At 42.8% G+C, this 27,003-nt stretch overlaps 1 protein-coding gene across 1 annotated transcript; it reads right to left on the minus strand.

Annotated features, from left to right (window-relative positions):
• Positions 1–3,240: 3,240 nt before the first annotated feature.
• On the minus strand, positions 3,241–26,776 carry LOC309397136 (DNA primase small subunit-like). Its single transcript, XM_081962894.1, has 13 exons — positions 26,593–26,776; positions 25,162–25,319; positions 23,967–24,073; positions 21,832–21,905; positions 19,448–19,584; positions 16,987–17,048; positions 13,636–13,745; positions 11,813–11,889; positions 10,630–10,750; positions 8,799–8,868; positions 8,337–8,428; positions 5,406–5,504; positions 3,241–5,244 (listed from the first exon to the last, which is right to left on the minus strand). The coding sequence occupies exons 1-13, from the start codon at positions 26,693–26,695 to the stop codon at positions 5,225–5,227; spliced, it is 1,230 nt and encodes a 409-aa protein (XP_081819020.1). The 5' UTR covers positions 26,696–26,776; the 3' UTR covers positions 3,241–5,224.
• Positions 26,777–27,003: the final 227 nt, after the last annotated feature.

A 27,003-nucleotide genomic window follows, 5' to 3' on the forward strand; every position in this document is an offset into this window, starting at 1 on the left:
AAACTTTTTAAATGGGGGGGGGGGAATTCCCGGTACTTCAGACTGTTGGGGGACCAGACCGCTGGGTGAGCATGGCTAGGTCATGTGACTAGGTGGACCTGACCAATTTGACAGTCCATTAAACTGCACACAAATTAAACTTTAATTTGTTTTACTCCTGGGGGCTTTTGTTTGCATGTTGCTCTTTTGGTTGACTTTTCGTTTTGCTAGATGTTTTTTCCAGTTGTTCAGGAGTCTAGTGGTCCACTTCAGGAAACCCAGTTTTGCAGCAATTCTTTTCAGCCCCAAAGGAGCTTACAATCAACAAGTCTGTGTGTGTGTGTGTGTGTGTGTGTCTCCCCTCCCCCCCTCTATCTCTATTCTGGAGGGGGAGATAAAAACGGGCCCGTTTTTCACCTCCTGGGACATCTGTGCGCCCCATTTTTAATCTCCCCCCCACTCCAGAAACATTTTGCAGGAAAAAAGGACCGTTTTTTGCACAAACACGGGCTGGTTTTGCCCATTTTTGGTGTCCTGGGACATCTGTGCATCCTGTTTTTCACCGCCCCTGCCTCCAGAACATCTCTGCAGGCCAAAATTGTTGCCCTTACCTTTCAGTTCCAGCCCGCAGGGCTTGCAAAGTGAAGTCCTGCGCTCGGCTGAAGGGTGGGCGGGGCAGCCTCATGGTCCTGTGCTGGCTGGATTAATGGATTCAGGGGGCTGCACGAGCCTCAGTTTGAGGACCCATGTCTTAATGGCTCTACTTAAGTGTTTCTATTGTCAGCTCTGTTGGCAGGGCTGCTCTGAGTTTTTCTTTCAGCTGGTGCTTCTTGGTTTCCGTAAAGGGAGAAGGGCTGGCTTGCGTTTCATAGCACTGCTTTCTGAGGTTTCTGGTGCTGTCCTTTTGGGGTATACTTCCCACAAAATGTAAGGAATACTCTCAAGATGCCAAATATCCCCAGGGTTGCCTGTCACTCTTTAGACCTCATTGCTAATTGGCAGAGCCAAGGTTCTGATGATCTTCAGGAAGGCCAAGAGTGGGGAATGTCTCATCTCTGAAGTAAGATGTTCCAAGCGGTGGGAGCAGAGGAAAGCTCTCTTCTTGGATCCCACCAGTTAGAATTCTTTAACCAATTGGATCTGCAACATATCTTCTCTGCCTGACCTCGGCTGGGATGGGTCAATGTAACAGCAATAGCAATAGCATTTAGATTTATATACCGCTTCACAGTGCTTTACAGCCCTAAGTGGTTTACAGAGTCAGACTATTGCCCCCAACAATCTGGGTCCTCATTTTACACACCTGGGAAGGATGGAAGGCTGAGTCAACCTTGAGCCTGGTGAGATTTGAACTGCCAAATTGCAGGCAGCTGACAGTCAACAGAGGTAGCCTGCAGAACTGCACTCTAATCACTGCGCCACCATGGCTCAGGATGAGATGACTTAGGGGGTGCTAAGAGGCAAGGGGGGCAGCAGGGGGGCACTAAGAGGCAAGGGGGCGGCGGCAGGGGGGCACTAAGAGGCAAGGGAGGTGGCAGAGGGGTGCTGGAGGTGTTCTGCTGTACTGTACTCCCGACTCGCCTAGCTTAGCGCTCAGGTGCAGAAGGGAATGCGATGGGACCGAAAGCGAGAGTCCTTCCCCACGCGGTTTGTGTGGAGGTGGCGGCTCAGACTCGCTTCACCAGGAACCGCTGATGCCGCGCCTTTGGGAAGGATCAGATCTCGCACGCGCCTTCAATGAGTGGAAGGACTGGGTTCTTCGTTGCGCGAGACTGGCAGTTAAAACTGCTCCTCCAGTTGCAGGGGGGGGCAGCCGTGAACCCCTAAATGTAGCGATGGAGTTGTCTTCCCTGCTTCTTGCCAGCTTTGCCACCTTCCTTCTCCGTAGCCCGCTGTTATTTAACAAATGGGTGTGTGGGAGTACAGCTTCACAAGAGCCGAAGGTCCTGTCCCACCCGACATGAGCGCACGGAGACCCTTGGCCGGTCTGTCATGCTGTGTAGAAACTGAGCTGCTGCCTCCGTAAAAAATTGCAGGGGAAGCTGAAATTGTGGAATGTGATTCTAAGAGGAAGAGCATCTACTCCACTTGAACTACTTTCTTATGTAAATAAGGATTGAACAGCATACAAAAGAGGTTGTGGACTGTAATCCTTTCATGCTGGGGTGGGGCGTGATTTTGCAACTACTTCATAGATGCACATTTTTTTTTCTATAGTATTAGTATTGTTAATAGGATTCTTTTAAAAATCATCTGGATTAATAAACAATCTTAATCTTGCCCACTGCTGGAAATACTCCAGAAAATATGTTTTAAATTAGTAATAATTTTATAGCATTAGCTGGCTGGCTGATCTGCTGAAAGAGGGAGGCACATTTTGTTCAATCCTCTACATATGGAATACCTATTGCCCCAAAGCCCCCAACTATACACTGTCAAGGAAACCAGGAAAGCAATTATTTGGTCAACTGAAGGAGTTAAATCCCTTCCACGTTGTTTCAGGTTGTTGTATATTCTAGAAGCAACTCCGATGGGTGTGTAAAGGATAAGCAAAATCGTCACCGTTCAGAATGTTAATTTTTTTTCATGAAACTTTTTTTTTATAAATTATAAAGACTTGGTGCTTAAGTATAAAAGAGAACAGACTAAAACAAAATGAGTTAAAATGAAAGAAAAAGAAATTAAGAATGTAACAGGCACATCATTTTTACACATTTATAGAACTGCCGTTTTTAAAGAGAAGGGACCACTCCGGAGGTATCAAGCCAATTTTCATCTGCTTTAAGAAATTACAGAAACTAAAGGACAATTATCTCTGCCACTTTAGGAAAGACTGCTTTATTGGAAGTAAAGTGGAGCTGAAAAGCCTGACTTTTATCTATTACAGGGGTGTCAAACTCAATTTCATTGAAGACCACATCAGGGCTGTGGTTGACCTTGGGGGGCCAGGCAGGCATGGCCAACAGGGTGGGTGCGGTCAGCTTGACACCACTCCCCAAACTGCTGGCATGTTTCCTTTACATTGGGTAGACTGGGCCGAAGCCATGCTGGCCTGATGTTTCTTCTTTGCAATGGGTAGGCCGAAGCGACGCGGGGTAGACTAGGCTGAAGTGATGTGGGACAGCCCTTTACATTTTCCGGGAGGGCCTTGTGGGCCGGATCAGACCACATCGCAGGCTGCATCTGGTCCATGGGCCTTGAGTTTGACATTCCTGATCTATTACATTAGATGACTGCATTTTATTCTTATATTTTACCTGATTTTAAATTATGGACAGATTTTTTTCTTTTTATTGTAAGCAAAGATTGCCACTGACAGCGTTTATCGGCATGTGGACTTCCAGGGGTTTTTCTCCCTGTAATATATAAACAGTTTTTGACTCACTCAACCAATTGCAACAAGGATGATATCATCTGAAAGCTATAGTTTGCAATTCTGGTATATTTTGATTTTAGAAATCCCTGACATACAGTTTTACTTTAGAAAAGTGAAAGTCACACAGTACTGGGGTAAAATCCATCTAAGAGAGATGTTTTAACTTTTGGGTACTGGATGGTAAAAATCAGATCTACAGGCAATGATCATTTGTTCATGACTGTTTGAAATTATAATGGCGTTGTGAGCAGCCAACAGAATTCCACACATCCCAGGATTCCTGCTGTCATGTGACCACAATTTGGGCACTTGGCAAGAGGTTTGCACTTATAACTAGTTGCAAGCCATTTACAACCTTCCCTACTGGCTTCCCCAGAAAGTCAATGGGGAAGCCAGCAGGGAAGGTCCCAAGTCACTTCGGTAAGCCTCTCCTACCTGTGTGTTGACATTCTCAGTCATTCAGGTCATGGTTGTTAAAATGTGCTTTTTTTCGGGAGGCAATTGGACTTTTTAAATTATTATTATTATTATTTATTCACATTTCTAAACCGCCCCCTCTCCCAAAAAGGGACTCGGGGCGGTGTACAGTCCACAATAAATCACAGATAAAATACAAATATAAATAGGGCTATAAATATATGTATGTATGTGGAGGAGGTTAAAATTAAGAGTCCTGTACAGAGGAATAAATATGAGGCTAAAAGCCCTAAAAACAATTAAAACTAAAACATTACCCTTAAAATAACCAGATGGGAATATACTACCAGGAGTTCATAGATGTAACATTTATAATCATGCCAGGCCAGCTAGTCGGAACAGGTGAGTCTTCAATTTTTGACGGAAGGAGCGGAAGTCCGAGGTGGTTCTAATGTCAGGGGGGAGGTCATTCCAGAGGGTTGGGCCCATCACAGAGAAGGCTCTACTCCTCGGCGCCGCCCGCTGGCATTGCCTAATGGGGAATGGAAGGATCCCCACTGCAAGGAATATAAATTCCCCACTATCCTGTCAGAGCTGAAGAAGCTTCTTGGATAAGAAGTGAAATGACTTCAAAAGAAAAAACGAAGTCCAGTTGCCTTCTGAAAAAAAAAAGCACCTTTGGGCTCTACCTGTACACTCTCTTAGCCTCTCTGTGCTTGTGTTGGCTGCTTGTGCACACCTGCATATCCTCTCCAATTTTCCCTATGCCTCCATCACATCCAACATGATATACATTCTTTTGCACCTCCTCAACTGATATACTATACTCAGACCTCCTGCTCCCCTCCTCAGCAGCAGCCACTTACCTATCTGTCTGGGACTTGCAGCTTCCTTCTGGCCTTTCTACTGACTTTTGTTGTGGGAAGTGGGCAAGATGTTTCCTCACCTAATGCCCTTGGGATTTAGTTAACAATGGTAACAGGGATTGCTGTTGCTAACCAAAGCTAACGCACTTTCACTTCGTAACTACATCACTTAGCAATGAAAATTCTGGTCCCAATTGCCATTGTAAGTCGAGGATTACCCAAAATTCTTAAAAACCATAGTCACCAGTCAAAACTGCATGATGTCATGTTGCATAAAACATAAATGTGTATGTTACATATTGTATTCTGCAATATAAACCCCTATTGTTTCAAATGTGTATCCCACTGATTATATTCCCATGCAAAACCAGATATTTAATTTATGTGGCGCTCAGCTGTTGGCTGAATGGCTATTAACGCTTTTATCGCCTCTTCTTCAGCAAAGAAAAGCCTATTTTGACCTTGTCTGTAAATGGCTGATTTGTGCACAAACCTAGCAAAACAGTCAAGAGTTCTACTGTATTTGAATACAATTTATCTGGCCACGTGAAACTGCCCTGTGACAATGCACTGTGTCTTCAAAACTTCAGAAATCCATCTGCATGTCTTTAAGGGAAAAAAAAGGGAAAATTAATTTTAAACACAATTGAGGCATACTGTGAAGAAACTTAATATGTTATACAACAAATTATATCAACCTCCTCCAAACTGCAGAGGGATTAACTACAGGGAGTTGGAGTTGGCATCCTTCTGAAGCATGCCCTTACCACTATCTTTCAAACGTTGTCCTTTGTAAGATTTCTCCATTTCTTCTAAAAACTGTTCGAAGACTTTCACGTATGGAGCTAGACTGGTTTTCTTATAATCTGTTTAAAAAAAGATTGGAAGGGAAGAGAAAAGACTCACTTTATTTTTAAATTTTAAAATCATAACTATTTAAACAGATGCAAGGAATTAAGTTTGGCTCCCAGCTGTCCATTTCTTCCAATCAATATGAAAAAGATTAACCTCACTTCCAGGTCAGATGCTTTATGCATTCCTGATTTGACCCCAAGACATGCCAGATTTAATTCTGATTATATTGTATTTTTTTCTATTTGTAAACATTTCAGAAAATTGATGTTACATTTCAATTAACCATCTGTCTTGCTATGCTGCTTATTGTTATTATTTTTTATAGAATACAGAATAACAGAGTTGGAAGGGACCTTGGAGGTCTTCTAGTCCAACCCCCTGCCTAGACAGGAAACCCTGCACCACTTCAGTCAAATGGATATCCAACATCTTAAAAACTTCCAGTGTTGGAGAATTCACAACTTCTGGAGGCAAGTTGTTCTACTGATTAATTGTTCTAACTGTCAGGAAATTTCTCCTCAGTTCTAAGTTGCTTCTCTCCTTGATTAATTTCCACCCATTGCATCTTGTCCTACCCTCAGGTGCTTTGGAGAATAGCTTCACTCCCTCTTCTATGTGGCAACCCCTGAGAGATTGGAACACTGCTATCATGTCTCCCCTAGTCCTTCTTTCTCTTAAGCTAAACATACCCAGTTCCTGCAACCGTTCTTCATAGGTTTTAGTCTCCAGTCCCCTAATCATCTCAATTGCTCTTCTCTGCACTCTTTCTAGAGTTTCCACAACCTTTTTACATTGTGGCAACCAAAACTGAATGCAGTATTCCAGGTGCAGCCTTACCACGGCATTATAAAATGGTATTAAGATTTCATGTGATCTTGATTCTATCCCTGTTTATGCAGCCTAGAACTGTGTTGGCTTTTTTGGCACCTGCTGCACACTGCTGGCTCATATTTAAATGGTTGTCCACTAGGATTCCAAGATCCCTCTCAGTTACTACTATTGAGCAAGATACCTTACTTTTTTCACCATTGAATTTCATTTTGTTAGATAGTGCCCAGTGTTCAAGTTTACCAAGATCCTTCTGTATCTTAAGCCTATCTTCTGGAGTGTTGGCTATTCCTGCCAGCTTGGTGTCAACTGCAAATTTGATAAGTTCCCCATTTATCGCCTCATCCAAATAATTGGTGAAAATGTTGAAGAGTACTGGACCTAAAACAGAGCCTTGGGGTACTCCATTGCATACTTCCCTCCATGTAGATGTAGTTCCCATTTATAACAAATAGGGTAAAAGGTAAAGGTTCCCCTTGCACATATGTGCTAGTCATTCCCGACTCTAGGGGGCGGTGCTCATCTCCATTTCAAAGCCGAAGAACCAGCGCTACCCGAAGACGTCTCCGTAGTCATGTGGCCAGCATGACTAAATGCCAAAGGAGCATGGAACACTGTTACCTTCCCACCAAAAGTGGTTCCCATTTTTCTACTTGCATTTTTACATGCTTTCGAACTGCTAGGTTGGCAGAAGCTGGGACAAGTAACGGGAGCTCACTTCGTTATGCGGCATTAGGGATTCGGACCGCCGAACTGCCGACCTTTCTGATTGACAAGCTCAGCGTCTTAGCCACTGAGCCACCGCATCCCTAACACTTGGGTAGCCTTCATCAAATGTCTATCCTTCGCACACTTCCCAGAAAAGCAAATCTCTCACAAAAGATGTCCCAAAGGTGCTTTTCCCAAAGCAACTTAACTTTGTTTTTTTCTTTGAAAAAAAAGCTGAGTTTGGCAATACGTATACTAAAATTGGAACAATACAGAGAAGATTGGTATGGCTCCTGCGCAAGGATATTGAAATTCATGAAATTCCGTATCATTTTCAAAGAAAAAAACCTTTGGGACAGCCATAACCTGGATGATTGAGAATCTCCATACACTCTCACAAAAGATATGCTCACTTCCCTTTCAATTCAAATACACAGGAGAGAAAACAACTACATTTTCCCCCCGAACACCATCGCTCTGCTAACCAAAGAATTCCCTCCCCACTGTCAAACTATTTGCTAAGACTGCATTACTATTGCTATTAGTCATTTATAAAGTTTGGTTCAATTTGCTGATTACACCAAGGGGGGAAATTGTCTAAAAATCATAGTTCCAATGAGATACAGTGGTACCTAAAATTAGCTGATTGGATCCTTTGGTAGTGAAAATAATTTTAAAACGTGGTTTCATCTTGTTTCAAAAAGCTTTACACTAAAAGCATTTACAGCCTATAATTTTTCAGGGTCTTTATAAACATAAAGGTTCCCCTCGCACATATGTGCTAGGTGATGGTGCTCATCTCTGTTTTAAAGCCAAAGAGCCAACATTGTCTTAAGACATCTCCGTGGTCATGTGGCCAGCATGACTAAATACTGAAGGCAAACGGAACACTGTTCCCTTCCTACCAAAGGTGGTCGCTATTTTTCTACTTGCATTTTTTACATGTTTTCGAACTACTAGTTGGCAGAAGCTGGGGCAAGTAACGGGAGCTCACTCCGTTACTCAGCACTAGGGATTCAAACCCCCAAACTTTCTGATCGACAAGCTCAGCATCTTAGCCACTGAGCCACCACTTTATACAGGGCTATAAAAAAAGAGAAATTATACACAATTAAAGAATTTAGTGCTACCAACACAATCTATGATCGATATACATACATGGATGAATGAATGAATGAATGAATGAATGAATGAATGAGATATCTTCTATCATAGATCTACTTATGCATCAAGGAGATGACACACATTCCCAATGACAACAGAATTGGCTAAATATTTTTCCTGATCTCTTCTATGATAGCACTCACCTCGGCTTTTATGAGAGCTTTCCTGGAGACCATCAGTTTCCTTTCCATTTCCTTTATCTCTCCCAATCATGTCCAGCTCATGACAGAGGTGGCTAAGAAATAGAACAAAATTATTGGAAATCCCACAGAATTTGGCCAGCCAATACTGATCATGATCATTCCACTCTGAGCTTGGATCCAGTAAATAGACAATTTATTTAGTGGAATTGATCAATCCACTCTTGATTTGTGTTTGAAGAAACCGATTGGATACACCTATCATATTAAGTGAAATTATACATTTTCTTTTGCTTGAGCCACTATGTAAGCATTATGTTGTTTAATCAAACCAATTGTTGATTATACAACAAAACAATAGATAAAGAAACCATAGCTTAATGTATTGTGTGGATCTAGGGACTATCTCATTCCTGTACTTTCTAGGTGCATGTTTGTCATAAATCCCGAAGAGATGTCCCATACCTTATAGTGGGGACAGCAAATGGATCAAAGTCATCCAATTTCTTCAGGTCAATTGGAACTGAAATGCGTCCTGAAAGAGGTCAAAAGCAGCATTACAACAGCTTCCTAAAGTTCCTCAAACTTTCCGGCTTTGCGGACTGGCCATTGGAGGGGGGAAGAGAAGGGACGGTTCCATGTGAACAAGCCAGCACACGCACGACTCCATTTGCGCAACAGGTGGGCACGCATGCCTGCCGCTCATGCAAGTGGAGCACGCACGGGCTTCCCTGCTGCTCACACAAGTGGAGATGCACATTCATGCTCTCGCCTGCCCCTTCTGCAGCCCAGTTCCAAAGGGTTCAATGCCCAGTAATGTGCTGCAGCCCAAGGATTGGGGACCCCTGATTTAAAGCCTACTAGTGGGAAGAGAAAAAGCATGCAGCAAGGGACTACATTTCTGAACATCTTCATGAACTGGCTAAATGTCTACATGCAAACTTTTCCAGACCTTGGAAATGTCTTAATACAGTCTCAACTTACAACAGTCCATTAGTATCTGTTTTAAGTTACAACTTCACTGAAAATGTGACTTATGACTATTTTTCACACTTACAACCATTGTAGTAGCCCCATGGATATGTGATCAAAATTCAGACCCTTGGCAATTGATTCATATTTATGACAATTGCAGTTTCCTGGGGTCATGTGATAATCTTTTGCAACCTTCTGACAAGCAAAGTCAATGGGGAAGCCAGATTCACATAAGAATTGTGTTCCTATTGTGTTTCCCCGAAAATAAGACCAATCTTATATTAAATTTTGCTCCAAAAGACACATTAGGGCTTATTTTCTGGTTGGATCTTATTTTCGGGGAAATGGTAACTTAACAACTGCAATGATTCACTTAACAATGATGGCAAGGTCATAAAATGGGACAAACTCACTTAACAAATGCCTCAGCAATATAAATTTGGAGCTCAATTGTGGTCGTAAGTCGAGGATTACCTGTATTGTCCTATACCAGGGGTGGGGAACTGTGGCTCTTTTGCGACTTGTGGACTTCAACTCCCAGAATTCCAGAACCAACATAGCTGCCTCAGGAATTCTGGGAGTTGAAGTCCACAAGTCGCAAAAGAGCCACAGTTCCCCACCCCTGTCCTATACTCAAGGTACTCACTATAGCATCACTCACAGTATTTTGGGAAACTCAAAATAGCAACTTCAAGATTTAATCTCTGAATTCTGAAGAGTCCCAAAAATGCTTATCTGTTGTTTGGCCCCTGGATCCTAGTTGTTCTTCCTAAGATGACATGCTAATATAGGATTTAATGCCTAACGGGATTCTCAATCTAAAATATTGCTTTATACTGATTAAAACTCACAAACTCCACAGATACAACATGCCCATTTCTATAGTTACCATTTTATCTTAGCATTCAATGCAGGACCCATTTGTTTTTCACAAAATGACACCTTTAGGCATCAAACCATATTTGATTTTAGCATTATTTCTTCCAACAGCTCCTAACTGAAAACACTAACAGGGAAATGTACATTTCAGTAGCAGCAGAAGGAATAACTGGTACGTTAGACAAAGCAGCATGTTGCTATTAATGATGCTTAAATCCGCCCTGTTCTCTATTCTCAATTTTGCATACATAGCGTTACCTTATTTTAGCTTCCCAAAACCCTGAAAGTAAGACAGGCTCAGAGATAACAAATGGCTGCATATTAAATAGTAATCTCCATACTTGAAATGAATTCCCTGTGTTTCCACCTGCAGCTTCAACATTCTCTGCCATTTCAGGCTCTTACCGAATTCCCAACCGAAAGAAATTATGGAGTGACTGACCTGTCTTTGGGTGAACACTGAAAGGGCTCTTCAGCAAATGATTGATGCCTTTGCTAACGTTCATATCCAGGCGGGGAAAACAGTATTGCAGCATAATCTCCCTTTCAGTGTGTACCATTTTCTTCAGAATGAGAAAGAGAAAAGGATTAATGCAAAGGAAACTAGCCTAAGTCAAGACAACACCCAGGTCTCTTAGTACAGGTAGTCCTTGACTCACAACAGTTCATTTAGCAACTGTTCAACCTTACAACGGCACTGAAAAAAGTGACTTACGACCATTTTTCACACTTATGAAGTGTGCAGCATCTTCATAGTCATGCAATCAGAATCCAGAGATTTGGCAAGTGGCTCATATTTATGACGGTTGCGGTGTCCCGGGGTCATGCGATCACCTTTTGCAACCTTCTGACAAGCAAAAGTCAACGGGGAAGCCGGATTCACTTAACAACCGTGTTACTAATTTAACAAATGTGGCAAGAAAAATGGTAAAATGGGGCAAAACTCACTTGACAAATTTCTCACTTAGCAACATAAATTCTGGGCTGGATTGTGGTCATAAATCGAGGACTGTATTGCCCAGGCAAACCAGCTTCCTGCCTTTCTAAGAACTCAAGTCCAAATCTTTCTCTTTCCTGTTTGGAGACCTTGAAGGGTGTTTTGCATACAAAGCACTTCTTGTACTAAGACACATCATCATCATCATCATCATCATTTTATATATTCCCACATTATCATCAACTGAATTTATATGCTGTCTGACTTCCTATAAACTCTTCTCCAATCGCTATTTGGGCTTTTTTTGTAATTCAGCAGCCAAAAAGCTTTCAGAATAACCGTAGCTCCCTCTTCAGATGCTAAACTTTCAATAAGCTATAAATAAATCTTTTATGGTGGAAGAAAGTGCAGTAAGGAGAATCAGCAGACTAAAAATAGAAAGCGTAGTTGTATTCTGGATATGTCAACTTTCTGGCTTAATGATTCTCATTTTATTTTCACATTGATTTTCACAGGCTCACAAGTGCCCCCTTGTGCTCTCAGAATCCAGAGGCACCAAGGTTTAATAGCAAAGCATCCCCCAGCCTTGAGTTATTGACCTTTTCAGCACTACAACTTAAAATAAGAGTCTCACCTATTAGCAAAGTTCTATCCCCGGTGTTAATTTTGCATATACTATTTATTTTACCTTTTTTTCCAGAACTTCCCAGCGCTGCTCTGAATTGTGCTTTTTACGGAATTCCGAACGAAGAGAATCTTGATCTGGTGGCGGACTTGCTAAGGACTTTCTAGGTTAGGCTCTGAAGCAACACAGCCAACTTTCTGTACCCCCTCCCAAGGGGAATAGCTTCGCCTTCTTTCAAAAAAGATTACCTGTCAATCTTCTGTTCTCTGGTATACAGTAGGTCAGATGGGCCCACTTCTAAACCAAATCAGTTCTCTTTAATTCAGTGTTTCTAAACCTTGGCAATTTTAAGATGTGTGGATTTCAGCTCTCAGAATAGTCGGGGTTGAGAAACTCTGCTCTAATTGGTCAGTTACCAGAATAAAAGAATGGATGTCAGCTGTCATTCAGATGTTACCTCTGAATGCTCCTCAACATTCCCCTAGAGCAGTGTCAGCGAACCTTTTCGGCATTGAGTGGTGAAACAAGGATGCAGCTGCGCTGGAAACTGTAAGAGCAGCTGCCCAGTGCGCATGTGTGTGTCAAGCAGCTACTCTTCACGTGGGCATGCGTGCTGTAAACCGGAAGAGCAGCTGCTCGGTGTGCATGCACATGCCAGCCAGCTTCTCTTCTGGGTTCTGGCGCGCGCATGCATGCTTGCCAGTTGGTCTTCACATGTGTGAAAGAACCGGAAACTGGAAGAGTAGCTGCCCCTGTGCACGTGCCATAACCCGGAAGAGCAGCTGGCGATGATGCGCGTGCCCAGAGAGAGGGCTCTGCGTACCACCTCTGGCACATGTGCCCTAGGTTCGCCATCACTGCCCTAGTGAATGTGCAAGTACTTCCTCAGGCAGACCACCACAGTGCAAATGTGGTGACTATTTCTACACTTTACAATGACAGGCTGCTCACTGATCCTTGAGTATTTGGTTAAACAAAGGTCACGCTTACCAGGTCTCATGATGCACCTGGAGCCTTGTACTTATCTCCATGGGACTTCCTTACAATGAAATCTGCTTAGAACTGGTGCTTTAAACTATATACAAACCTTGTATACGTGCTACTGGAGAATAAGACGGGAAGAACAACCTCGAAAAGCTCTCTTCAGGCAGAAAATTAGAGCAGCAAGGAAAGCACAGGCTTGATTATTCTTGACCTTTTCTATCTATACATCCTGTTCTACTGCCAGAAATAATTTGGGAAAAGGTTATTTTAGGAGTTGATTCCTTTTAGGATATCAGCAGGGAACCATTAGTCCTTCTGTTGTTGCCGGAAATACAATTCCCAGCATTTCTCACCAATGACTATGCCTGTTTGCAACTCCTGGGAGTTGTAGTTGAATATCAGGACAGGTTTCCCACCCTATTGTAAACAAGCCATCTATCCCGTTTTCAAACACCGATGGTTCCTTACTGTACTTCCTCCCTCCATCTTGATCTTCCCTGTTGTTTCTCAGAAATAATGTCACACAACCAAAGACTAAGAACAATCAGACACTGTCTATTTGAAGGAAGAAGTGAAGGAATTGTCTAAGGAAGATGTTGTCCAAGGAGCTTACTTGCTTCTGCCTGAAAGATTCCTTGGCCAATTAATGGATTCTGTATTGATGTGGGTTTTTTTGTTTTTTTTTTTGGAATAGAGAGTGGGAATTTATTACGTTCTGTTAGAAATAATTTTACTTCCTGGCTACTGGAACAATCCAGATGCTAGACTGTAGCTATTCTGGATTACGTTTTGCACATTGTCTTGACTATTTATGGCTATTCTGGCCAGATAGTCATGCAAAACTTCTGCTTGCCTATTTTTATATAACCTCAACTCCATCTTTGACAGTCTCCAAAGGATATTTTCTGGAACCAAAGCTAACACTTTTTCCCATTTTTCTTTATTTCCAAGTATGTCCTGACCAACGAGGGCATATTCTTTGAAGTAACGTGCCACTATATCCAATGATGCTCTGGAAAAGAAGAGAGGAAAGCATCAAAGAGACCCATAGTTCCTGGATGAGTTTGTAAGAGACAGAACGTCAGGCAAATGCAACTCTCTCATCCAGAGAAAAATAAAACAACTTCTGCTGAAATCGTCTCATCATCATCATTTCGTTTACTCCTGCATGAAACTGGAGGCCTTATAGCAGGGGTGTCAAACCCAAGGCCTGAAGGCCACGGGTGTTTAGTATCTGGCCCGGGGGCTGCTCTGGAAACAGCGAAGGACCAGGCTGTGTTTTCAGCTGCAATGGCCTCCTGCAGCCCTGGCTGTTTTCGGAGGCCATTGCAGCCAAAAACGGAGCCTGGGATGTCCATGTGCATCCCTCACAAACTACTAGCAAAAGTGGCATTTGATCACATGTGTGACATTGAGCTGGCCATGCCCACCTTGGCCACGTCCATCCTGGCCCCCCGAGGTCAAACACGACCCTGATGCGGCCCTAAATGAGTTTGACACCACTGCCTTATAGCATTTATAAGGTAAAGGTTCCCTTCAAACATATGTGCTAGTTGTTCCTGACACTAGGGGGTGGGCCCTTTCAAAGCTGAAGAGCCCACCCTGTCCAAATACGTCTCTGTAGTCTTGTGGCTGGCATGACTAAATGCCAAAGACTCATGGAGCCTTGTTACCTTCCCACCAAAAAGGTGGTTCTTATTTTTCGACTTGCATTTTTTACGAATTGCTAGGCTGGCAGAAGCTGGGACAAGTAACGGGAGCTCACTCCGTTACGCAGCGCTAGGGATTCGAACCGCCAAACTGCCGACCTTTCTGATTGATAAGCTCAGTGTCTTAGCCACTGAGCCACCTGTCCCTTTATAGTAGTGTGCAAAATAGCAAGTCCTAATTCTACATCAACATCAACACTGGATGCCCTACGCACGGTCACTCATGCACTGGTGACGTCTCGCCTGGACTACTGTAATGCTCTCTACATGGGGCTTCCCTTGGGACGCGCACGAAGACTGCAGCTAGTCCAGAACGCAGCCGCGCGGGCAGTCATGGGGAGTACTAGGTACTCCCACGTAACACCGCTCCTGCGCGAGCTGCACTGGCTACCTGTGGTCTTTCGGGTGCGTTTCAAGGTTTTGACCACCATCTTTAAAGCGCTCCATGGCATAGGGCCTAGTTACCTGCGGGATCGCATCCTCCCACATACATCCCTGCGGCCAATTCGCTCTCACAGGGAGGGGCTTCTCCTGGTGCCGTCCACTAGGCAATGCCAACGGGCGACACCAAGGAGTAGGGCCTTCTCTGTGATGGGCCCAACCCTCTGGAATGACCTCCCCCCCCGACATTAGAACCACCACTGACTTCCGCTCCTTCCGGCAGAAACTGAAGACTCACCTGTTCCGACTGGCTGGTCTGGCATAATTCTTAACGTCTACCTCCTGGCATATATATTTCCTACTGGTTTTTTAGGGGACTTAATTTTATAAGACACTGGGGTTTTAAACTTTGTATATTTTAAATTATTTATTTAGCAATTACAGTTCTGTCTATTTTATCCTCTTATTTATGTATTTATCCATTTAATAATTTTTAATTGTTATTATGTATGATGTTTTTGATATGGACTGTACACCGCCCCGAGTCCCTTTTGGGAGAGGGGGCGGTCTAGAAGTGCTAATTAAATTAAATTAAATTAAATCACTTTTAAGTACAAGAACAAAAAGGTATGGAAAGAGGAAGATTTTGCTCTGCTGATTTTCCCAATATGCTAAGCACTTGTTTTGGGATCTGTGTCTATATGCAATAAAATACTGTAATGTAAAAAGTGCCAAATAGTATATATATCATCTGAGAATCCAAAATATACCGTATTTTTCGGAGTATAAGACGCACCAAGGCTTTGAAGAGGCAATTTTTTAAAAAAAGTAGGTAGGTAGATAGAAGGATAGAGAGGGAGAGAAATACAGTAGGTAGGGAGGGAGAAAGAGAGAGAGTAGATAGGTAGGTAGATAGAGGGAGAGGGAGATACAGTAGGGAGGGAGGGAGGGAGAGAGGGTAGGTAGGTAGGTAGATGTTTCAAGGTGTATTTATCCATGTGCTGGAGAAGGAAATCGCTGACAATCTGCAGCACCTAAGACTTTGTTTCTGCTGGCATAGCACTTGATCAATCTAATTCTCATCAATAAGTTAAAGAGCTTTCCAAAAGGAAAAAAAAGTTTTTGCACTCTGCAAACCTCGTGAAAACGGGCCCGGTTTTTTAAAAAGGCATAAATAGCTGGGGGGGGGGGCGCTTGCAGAGTACTCCTGGGGGCGGGGGCAAAAACAAGCAAAAAATGGCCTGTTTTTCACCAAAAAATTGCATGCATAGTCTTATGGAGGCTTATAGAGTGCGGCTGGGGGCAAAAAACGGCCCATTTGTTGCTTATTTCTACCCTCCCCAGTCCCCAGGAGCTTTCTGAAAGCCTCCATGCACAGCCATTTTGGTAAGGGGGCAAGGCTTCAGGAGGCAAAAAATGCTGTATTCGATGTATAAGATGCACCCAGATTTCCAACCTCTTTTTTGAGGAAAAAATGTGTCTTATACTCCGAACAATATGGTACATCTAAAGGTTTCTAACTCTAAGCTAGTTTCTTCATGTCAGCATTGGGCAAATTAGAGGAAAGATTTTAACCAGCTCATTAGTATCACTGCCTAGAGACCTTTATCCACCTGTTCATTCAAATCAGAGCTATCATCAGGATAGCATTAAGTATAAGTAAGTCACCCTCAGCAATAGCCAACAAGCTTACCTGTGGTTAAAAGCTTCAGACTCTAAATAAGTTTTGTCAATGCTTCTTCTAGAAAGCGGAAGCTGAGCTGGAAACAGACCGCAGCAGTAGGTGGTCTCCTCTCAAGAATTGCATCTATCCTGATTCATACCGCCACAAGGCAGAGTGCTCCATTTATTTGTATGTGTTTAATTTGATCTGATGCAACTCGAGTCAAAATAATGCTAAGCTCTTGCTTAGACCACACTTCCTTAAACCCTACGATTCTCAGTTCAGTTCAAAAACTGTTTCAGCTTGGAGTGGCCTCCCACTATTGTTGAACAGTAACAGGTATCATTGCCCAAAACAAGGGAAATTGCAATTCAACCATTTTTGGAAGGCTCCCAAATCTAACCGTTAAGATAGATTTCAATTGGAAACCAGAAGGTACCAGGTTCTGCTTCATGGCACCTGCAAACATTACTGGAAACCCAAGAGTTATATCAACTGACCTGATGAAAGGATGAATGTGGTTATCTGGGAGGGTTACTTTCTTGATGGTTCCTTCACCTCCCTAGAAATGTTCAAGGAAAAGCAAGGTTAGAGTCTGTTTATGCCTGCTTTCCCTCCCCTTTGGACATGAAAATCTCAATGGCACTTATGGCTACACATAGTTTACAGAATTGGGATATTGTGCTGCACTTTCCGTCTCACTCATCTCTTTTTCCAACATTTCAATTGCTCCTCATGGCACCATTTAGTTCAGCATCAGTATCAATGTTTTAAAAAAAAACCCCTGAAAGAAAAGCTAAAGGTAAACTTCAGCTAGTTAGCAAAGCATTTCCTTAGATTGAAAATTAATTCCTGGAGAATGAGAACATACAGAACTGATTCACATTGTTTTTCTGTAGGAAAATCAAGAAACGGTAACCCAGAGCACTAGATTAACAAAGATCAATACACTGGATTATTTGCTGGGGGAAATAGTACTGAAAGCCTCACCTGGAGTTCTGTACCTTTAACCGGGATAGGGAAGACAGAATATTTAAAAGTGTATCTTTTCTGATTTGTACAAGTGCTGAGAATGCCCTCCTCCACCCCATTATTAAAAATACTGGAGCCTCATCTTCCTGGGCATCTAAGCAACCTGATAAGGCATATAACTGGCTTTAATGTAAAGGGTTACCACTGGAGAAGAGCCTAATGCTGGGCAAAAGAAGAAGAGGAAGAAGAAGAAGAAGAGGAGGAAGACAGAGAATGATTTGGCTGGATGGAGCCACTGAAGCAATAGGTGCGAGCTTAAATGGACTCCAAAGGATGGTAGAGGACAGGAAGGCCTGGAGAAACGTTGTCCATGGGGTCGCGATGGGTTAAACACGACTTTGCAACTAACAACCAAAAAACCACTAAGAGCTAAGCTAACAACATTTTGCGCTGAGAAGTCTAAACAACATATGTAGGGAGTGGGAGAGAACAGAAGAGAACTATGTTGATTTCTGAACATGGAGAACACACTGAACCTATTCATACTTTGTGCTAAGCCCCGATTTATTGAATAAATTGGGTGTATGTGCCACACACTGCACTGTATAAAACTATACCAGTGGGAAAAACTACAATTGAGTAGATTCATGTTGTGCTAAGACAAAGCTAACTAACTAAGCACACTGGCCTAGCTTATTGCATACGGTTTCTCTACGTCTCACAAAAGGACAAAGGACAGGCTCATGTAGTAGCTGTGTAGGCAAGCATCTGACCCGCAGAACTGCACCCGCATTGGCAGCTATTTTACAATCACATTACTCCTCTTTCAGGTTCACACATTTTTTAATTGACCTTTTTTTTAAAAGACATTTGCCCAGGATTTCCAAAGAACACAGAAGTCCCTGTTTACCGATTCTCTGCTTCCCCATTAAACAATTAAAGGGGCAGAAAACATTTCCTTAAATGATTTCCATTCCGAGGAGCTGTGGTTAAAAATGGTGACAATGCATGCCTGTATTACAGCAGATAATTATATTGTGAATGTTATCATACTAAGAATGCACTTCTCATTTTCTTGGTTTTTTTTGCTTCCCTCTCCCATTTTCTCATTTTGTGTGCTTTCTTTTCAGTTTGAAACAGGAAGGGAAGTGCATAGTTCCATAAACCGTTCTAGGAATCTTTGTGGTTGAAGAATGGATTAAATATAATGTAAGTAAATCAATAGGTAAAGGTAAAGTTTCCCCTCGCACATACGTGCTAGTCATTGCCAACTCTAGGGAGCACTGCTCATCTCCGTTTCTAAGCCCAAGAGCCAGCGCTGTCCGAAGACGTCTCCGTGGTCATGTGGCTGGCATGAATAAACGCCAAAGTCTCATCGAACGCTGTTACCTTCCCACCAAAGGTGGTCCTATTTTTCTACTTGCATATTTACATCCTATTGAACTGCTAGGTTGGCAGAAACTGGGACAAGTCACGGGAGCTCACTTTGTTACACGGCCCTAGGGATTCGAACCACCAACCTTTCTGATTGACAAGCTCAGCGTCTTAGCCACTGAGCCACCACATCCCTTTTAGTAAATCAATAGTACCTCCATTTACTGTCTTTTCTCTTTCCAGATGGAGGCTCTGATGTAACAGCCCATTGCCAGGACTGTACTCATGCGGGGTTAATTTCCTCACCCTTTGATGTGAAGGTCTACTTATTTCCCTGGGTAAATGACAGATAGGTAACTTGAGCCCAAGGGATAGCACCCAAGCTGCTGTTCTGTAACTGCAGCATCCACACTAGTTGCCCTGACAAAATTTGGTGCCAGTTGGAAAATCAAAACCACAGCTATTAAGCCTGCTGCTTCAGAGCTGGGAAACTGATTTTTTTTAGTTGCAACAACTGTGTGGTTATTTTGGAGAATTCTCTCCTGGCTCTGCCCACTACAAATCTCATTGCAAAGTGCGGCCACGCTCTGTTTCCCTCTGGCTACAGGAACACACCTTGATTAGGGAGAGATATTCCACTGCAGCAGAGCGGAGAGTCGAAGACCACTTCCTGACAGACTCGTCACACACCCAGCAATGGACCCCTCTGCGTCCTGAATACACCCACAGTCTATGCTGAATGCCAAAGTCCTCTGCAGGGACAGAAGAAAACCACACACACACACACACAATTTACACTGTTTAGATTACCAAGGAAACAACAAACAAAACTTAAGAGCTATTAAAAAATGACATTTATTCTGTTCAGAACAATCTGTTTGACTTAAACTATGGCAATCTGTAAACAATGACTTATTATAGAATGTGTTGAATGAACCCAATTACAGCTTATTTACAGTTAAAGCCATGGCTTAAAATGGCCGACCGAAGAAAATAGCAGCTTGCTTATAGCTACAGCAAAAAGGCTTCATTTCTGAGTCAAAACAATGCCAATAAGAAAAATAAACAGAAATGCTAGTTGCCATTTATTTATAGTTTATTTGATACTGTACATTTCTGCATTTTATTAGATAGTTTAATCTTCTGTTTCAATTTGTTTGAGTTTGATTATAAGCTGCTTTAAGATTTTTTTTGAGTTGAAGCAGTAAATAGATGTTTGAATAGACTCATTAAATATTGAAAGACCACTAAATATGACTGCATTTAAAAGAATACATGTATTGTGCTCCACTGAGAACCAGTGGGAGTAGAGCACACAGATTTCTTTATAAATCTGAAAGGTAGCAGCCACTGACCGATTCTGGCTGGTCTTGAAAACCTAAGCAGAGTTGGACTTCATTCATCCTTCGATGGGAGACCACCAGGAAATCCTGGGACTAGTTTGGGAAGACAAAGTAGTCCCAGAAGGTGACAAAGAGATTCTGTTTCCAAGCAAACTATGCATCCTATCCTGACATGTCCACATATCACCAAGAATGGTGCTCTACTTAAGGACAGGCAGAAGCATCTTCCTTCAGATGGAAGCTAAGACATGTATCAACTGAAGGATGGAAGAGCTGAGCACTGCAAAGAAAACTCAGGGAACGTGCCAAACCAAAGACTATTTGGCATGTATATATTTAAAATAGAAATGGGCCTATCCATCTTTCCTATTATCAAACGATAGATGAGGTTAATTCTTCTCAACCCAGTGCACTCCAGATGTCTTTGAATGTCCAATAATCTCCAGCCAGCATGATTACCGTTCTCCAAAGTGCCAAATTAGGGAAGCCCCAATTAGCCACTGTCCAAGAATATCATCCCAATTCATGACAACTCCGACAGCCTTGAGCCAACATCTGTTTCTCCTTTCTCACATGTAATGGGCATGCAAACTATAGGTTTCTCCTACAACTGTTCAGGACCAAGGTTAAGGAGCGGGAGGCTAGGATAAATAACCCTAACCCTAACCAAACTTGGTACTATGGGGGTAAGACACTCCTAATACCCCTCGGTGTGTGTGTTCTGTTAAGATACAGCCTGTTGTGCCTTAAAATGGCTTCTACTGTGGAGTTGCCATGGTAACGGCTTCAAAGTACTCCACTAGGGGGCTCCTTCTGGTAACAGGGAAAATACAACATTAGAAATTACGTTTGGTCTGGACATTTCCCCCCTATAAAAAAGTAACCGGGCAATGCCAGGTTATCGGCTAGTTTTACAATAAATCAAAGAAACATAGTTCACATGATTATTCCTGTACAGTTAGTACATTTCCTACCATATTAAAAATTGCACTTGGACACTAACATGTTTTGGAGGGATGTCTGGAGGCAACCGAGGTCATTCATCGCTGTAACACATAAGGGAACTATATAACCCAATATATGTACATCCCTCAATAATCTCCTACCTTTCTATGACTCACCATTAATGTCAACTTGCGCAACATAGAACACAATTTAAAATTTATTATTAATTAGATACAATTTTCTCCCGCCCTATTGCTAAAGGATGGGAAACGTCTTGAAACAAAGGCAGGTCCTCTCTTTTCTTTGGGCCAGGCACCTTGTGCAATCAATAGGGTTGAAGAAATCACACAATTCTCAAATACTTCTAGGTTGTTCGAAGGCAGATACTGTATGTTCCAGCTTTGGCAGAGGAAGGGGGTTAGGTTGTTTTATATATTCTGGACGGGCATTCAATGTGAGAGTCGGAGGCTTTTAATAGAACGGTTTATTCACCACTGCTTCAGAACGAATACAACGAACTCTGGGTTGACAGTTTATTTTAAACCCACAGCTGTCAACCCGTTAACCAATAGGAACACAGCTTAACGTTAACCAATAGAAACACAGCTTAACTCATGCTTAACCAATGTATGTCCAAAGCTGTGCTGATTGACAGCTGGGACATAACAGGTTGGACAACCATAGGGATTAAGATAGCTATCAGCCACTTACCTACAAGGGCTCGGTCTATGATGTGGATGGCAACAGTCATGAGAGTCCAGCATTTGGAGCAAATCTCTGCGGAACTGAAAGAGACAAAATGATTCCTATGTCAGGCCTGCAGCCATCTTTTCTTTTGGATCTTTGGCCTGACACGCTTGCTATTATTCTACTATGCATTTTCTATTATGGGAAAATGGGAGGGGGGATCGTACGGAGTTAAGATCATATGTAGCCATAACAAAATTCTTTCTAGAAAGCCAATGTCATCCTTTGTCTTTGCACCTCCGACCTGATCAGAACTGGATGGGTGGAAGCTGCCAGCGTGGCAGTGGATGATGGTACCATGTAATGGACTTGTGGGTGTGGGGACAAGATCTTGAACTTTTAACTGGGTGGGAACTTTCAAACCGGGAAGCCCTCAGATTCGGGTTTTCCCAGATGTGCCAAAATGGCTCTCTTAATAAATTGGAACTTTGAGCAATACTTTGCCTTGGACTCTGATTTAATTTTGGATGCTATTTGGAACGCTTATATCATACTCATAAAAGTAACTTACAAAATCATGTAAACATTATAGTCAATACAGATAATCTTCGACTTACACTTGTTTGTAGTGACCATTTGAAGTTACAATGGCATTGAAAAAAGTGACTTATGATTGTTTTTCCGCTCTTATGGCCGTTGCAGCATCCTCATGGTCACTGATTAAAATTCAGATGCTTGGCAACTGGTTCATATTGTTGACCGATGCAATCTTCCGGAATCACGTGATCCCCCTTATGCCCCCTTCTGATAAGCAAAGTCCACAGGGAAGGCCAAATTCACCTAACAACCGTGTTACTAATTTAACAATTGTAATGATTGACTTAACAGCTGTGGCAAAAGTCATAAAATTGGGCAAGTCATTCAACAGCTGTGGCAAAAGTCATTTTGGGCTCAATTGTGGTCGTAGGTTGACCTATACCGCACTCTTGAATTCTCTTCCGGCTCGTCAATATTGCCAGTGGTAAGGATGGGAGTTGTAGTGCCACACTATGATTTAGGTCATTTGTGCTAATACCAATAAGCGCGCTTATTAGGACGAGCTTTATTCCAAAGCACTGGTTTGAGTTTCATATGTTGAACTTAATCACGTTGCTTAAAAAAGAAGGCAGAAAAGCAGAATACTTTTCCACCAATGCCTTGGACGGTGTGTAGTAGAATTGTTGCCTTGAGATTTTAAAAATAAACACAGCTTAACAAAGCTGGGAGTGAGAACTCTTTGTTCAGAGTGGGAAGCTCTAGATCAGGGGTCAGCAACCTGTGTCTCTGGAGTCGCATGTGGCCCTTTCATTCCTCTGCTGCAGCTCCCTGTCGCCAGTCGGCTCCACAATTGACAGGGCTTTCGGTTAGGACAGGTAGAGGAAAAAGGACGCTGCACTAGGAGGAGACTCTATGGTGGGGGAACTGGACTTCTGGCTGGCTTCAGAATTGAAGGGGGAGGGGCTTCCTATTAGGACCTTTGTGGCACTTTGAGTTTTTAAGGTTGCCGACCCCTGATCTAGATTCTCAGAGGCAACTGGCAATACAGGCAGTCGTTTTTATTATCTTGTCCCCTGGCAATCTTCCCTGCTTGTAGACATAAAATGATCATATATCATAAAGTCTGGAATCAGATACAACCAGCCCTAGGGTGTTTGCTTGAAAATAAGGTCCATTGTGTGCACTGGGGTGTACTTTTGAGAAGTATTTATAATCAAGGGATTCTATGTTCAGAAAACCAACCGCTTTGTAGCTCAGAGGAATAGAGACTTTGCCAGGATGGGCTATCGGAAAGGTCTGTACCCAGTTTCCCTGAAAATAAGCCCAATTGGGCTTTTGAGCACATGTGCTAAAATACCCCCCCCCCAAAAAAAAATTGCAACACAGCAGCAGCCATGAGGTGGCCACACTCGCCTCCTCCTGCACCTCAAAAATAATAAGAGCTCCTCAAAAATAAGGCCAAGCGCTTATTTTGGGGGTCAAAAGAAAATAAAGCCTTGTCTTATTTTCGGGGAAACATGGTAGATCCAAGTACAGTACATCATGTTGTTTATGCACAATACTTTGCCCATTATGAGTTGGCTAATTAATATCAAATAATGATCGCGGAAAGATAAGGGTACCTGCAGCATTGCCTAACATCATCATAATCTGTCAGGTCTATATCAAACACCAATTCCTTTTCCTGAGCTTGAAAAGCACCCATGTGGACGGTATTATGCTGGATAGGCTGCAAAGAAACGAACAGAACACAGCCCAGAATGGGCTCAAGTATTAGCATCATACTATGATTTATAATCTAAATTTCATTCCTTTATAATATTTCAGGATTCTACATTTTTTTAAAATTTTGGTTAAATCATGCTTGGCCACTGATATGCTGTCAAATCATTTTCAGCCACTCAAACAGTAAGTACATGACAGAGGAATAGGAAGTCTGGATAGGAAGCATTTAGGAATGGCTGCAGAGGTTTTTCAGAGTCATTCGCTATGATAGGAGGTTGGATAACAGTTGTTTGAGGGAACTGTTCCAACTGACATATGAGAATAAATAATAAAGAATGATAAATATTCCAAGATTATATATAATAGTTGCAAAGTGTGGTCACTTCATAGCTGCCGCGTTGCGCTGTTGCTACAGCGCAACACAGCCATTCGCCCATGAGGCTGTGCCCGGTTCTTTGGGAGCTGGCTTGCTAGAGCAGCCGCCCGGCAACCCCCCTCTTCAGCTGGGCACAGAGCTGCTCACCAACCTAGCGGTATCCCGAAGGCGCCAAGCAACGCAATCACCTTTGCCTCCCCCCCCCCAGTTCCCGTGGCGCTCTGCCTGGCTGGAGGTGGGGTTTTTTCCAGGGGGCTTATTTGCGGGGGAGGGCTTATATTTTTGCCCACTAGAAAAATGTGGCATCGCCCTATTATCAGGACATGTCGTAATTTCGGGGAAGTACAATAGTCCTTGACTTAGGAGCACAAATTCCTGACAGTGATAAAAATTAATTAGCAGTTTGCCCCCAGAAGTTGTAGGTGCTCCCTTACTGGTTTTTAAGAGATTGGACAGCCATTTGTCTGGAGTGGTATAGGGTCCCCTGGTTAAGCAGGGAGTTGGACTAGAAGACCTCCAAGACCCCTTCCAATTCTGCATTAAATATCCTTTACAAACCATGAATAATCATATTGCGCAATAGCAGCCTTTCTTAAATGTTAACCTCCAGGTATGCTGAGATACTCTAGCCACTTCGAGGGGCTGTAATTTGAATAGATTTTGTAGACATCCGACTGAGGAAGACTGCTTCATCTCAGAAATATTTCATTCCTTACCTTGTGTGAATACACGGCTCCAATGTCAATTTTATAGGGACACAATTTTTGGATTTCTTTTTCCAATTCCTGTGGCGTGCTGAAAGACTGATACCGCACATAGATATCATCACGGAGTGTGAATGAGAATTCCCGTCGCTGAAAATAGTTCTTTGACACTACAAAAGGAAAACACACAATCCCATCTGGGTTTCATGGCAGAACATAAAGAGTATTTCCTCACCTCTCAATTCTTCCACAAATCCATGAGAGGTCAGCCAGTATTAGATTGTCTACATCAAACTTCCCTGAGAAGGTTGTTTCAAGAATATAGGCAATGCATATGATGCAAATGCAAAGCTCTGAAAAATGCTACTTATCTATTATCCCAGGTCAGTCTTTTGATATAGGCCAAGTCAGGAAACAGACTCTGGGAATTCTAAAACTCTGCTATTGAAATACCTGCATAACAGAATGTTGCTTATACCAAAGAAAGTCAGGTAGAATAAATTTACGTCTCATGCTTTTTTATTGTTCAGACCAGGCCCCCATTTTGCTAATAGTCTTTTTATACTCCCATTCTCTATATCCTGGTTGATAAAGAAAGCAAACTGGAAGAGGTGCAGAGGACAATTGATGATAGCTATCATTTGCACTAAGCTGAGAGACCAAATGGTTTGGGTTCCTCTTTCAGAGTTGTTTCCAAACCAACTTTATAACTTTTCAAAATTACCAAAACCTTTGTAAAATGCTTTACAACCGCTAACCAACATTGCTAACTCCCACATTTGAGTCTTTGGTAGCATATGTTCTAAAATACATTTTTTTCTTAAATACCGAATCTAAAATCCAATTCAAACGAAGTCCCATTCTACATGTTGTGTAACGTATCTGAGTACTCAAAAAAGGTACGGTGCCTCCAAATTATGGAGGATGCTTTGTTCCTGCTTCACGAGTCAATTTAAGTGATTTTTTTTGGGGGGGGGGAAGCCACCAACACAACAGATCCAGGCAATCAGGCACAAAGGAATCTGGCCAGCCCTTTTTTGCAAAATTCATATTGCTGCGCCAACATCAATAAACAGTAACAGAGTTGGGAGGGATCTTGGAGATCATCTAGTCCAAACCCCTGCTCACGCAGACCACCTGTACTAGAGATTCAAACCGCCGACCTTTCTGATCGACAAGATCAGTGTCTTAGCCAATGAGCCACTTAGTCAGCCCCATGCCCCTACCCTAACTTAAAACCCCACAAAAAGCGTATTGACCTCCTCTAACTCCCCCTAAATCTCAGTCCCAAAAGCTCCTCCCTTCCAATTTTACAGACGCGGAGTGTTCAGCAGCCGAATTTTGCACATGCTCAGAGTCACCCATGTTTCAACTGGTTGAGCAGTCTCCTGCAGACCTTCCCTCGCCCTCCCGGGTCCCGAAACCCCTCGACCCCTTCCTCACCGTCGCCATAACGGAGCCACCGGCCGTAAAGGCCGAAGGGGAAGAGGCGGCGGTAATAAAGGCGCAGCAAGTCAGGCAATGAGCCGGAATCGAAGCTTGCCATGATCTCGGCAAAACAGGAGAGCGCGGGAGAAATTAGGCACCACCCCCTTGCCGCTTTAGAGCCAATCCGAACAGCGGACGCCTGTCTAGGTGCTTCTGGGAACTGTAGTTCCAGAAAAAAAGTCGGACAGAAGGGGCTTGTTGTTCTAAAGTGGCCTCTGACGACCTCCAGTGGTTTCCTCTCCCCTCCCCCTCCCAAATCTCATAGTGAAGTGTGGGTTTTGCCCGAGAGTTTATCTTTTGACTTTCTACTTCAGCGAATACTCGGATATAAAGGAGCAATGGATTATTCGAGGATTTTAAAAAATG

The sequence above is a fragment of the Natrix helvetica genome (assembly GCF_964273705.1).
Source record: "Natrix helvetica genome assembly, chromosome: 1".
Taxonomy (NCBI): Eukaryota; Metazoa; Chordata; class Lepidosauria; order Squamata; family Natricidae; genus Natrix; species Natrix helvetica.

Excerpts from the sequence above, each read along its gene's own strand:
- LOC309397136 (XM_081962894.1), bottom strand. The coding sequence starts at position 26,695 with ATGGCAAGCTTCGATTCCGGCTCATTGCCTGACTTGCTGCGCCTTTAT. Across the intron at positions 25,320-26,592 it reads GTGGCTCCGTTATGGCGACG|TGTCAAAGAACTATTTTCAG; the intron begins GTGAGGAAGGGG and ends TTCCTTTTGTAG. Across the intron at positions 5,245-5,405 it reads ACAACGTTTGAAAGATAGTG|ACATGCAGATGGATTTCTGA; the intron begins GTAAGGGCATGC and ends TTTCCCTTAAAG.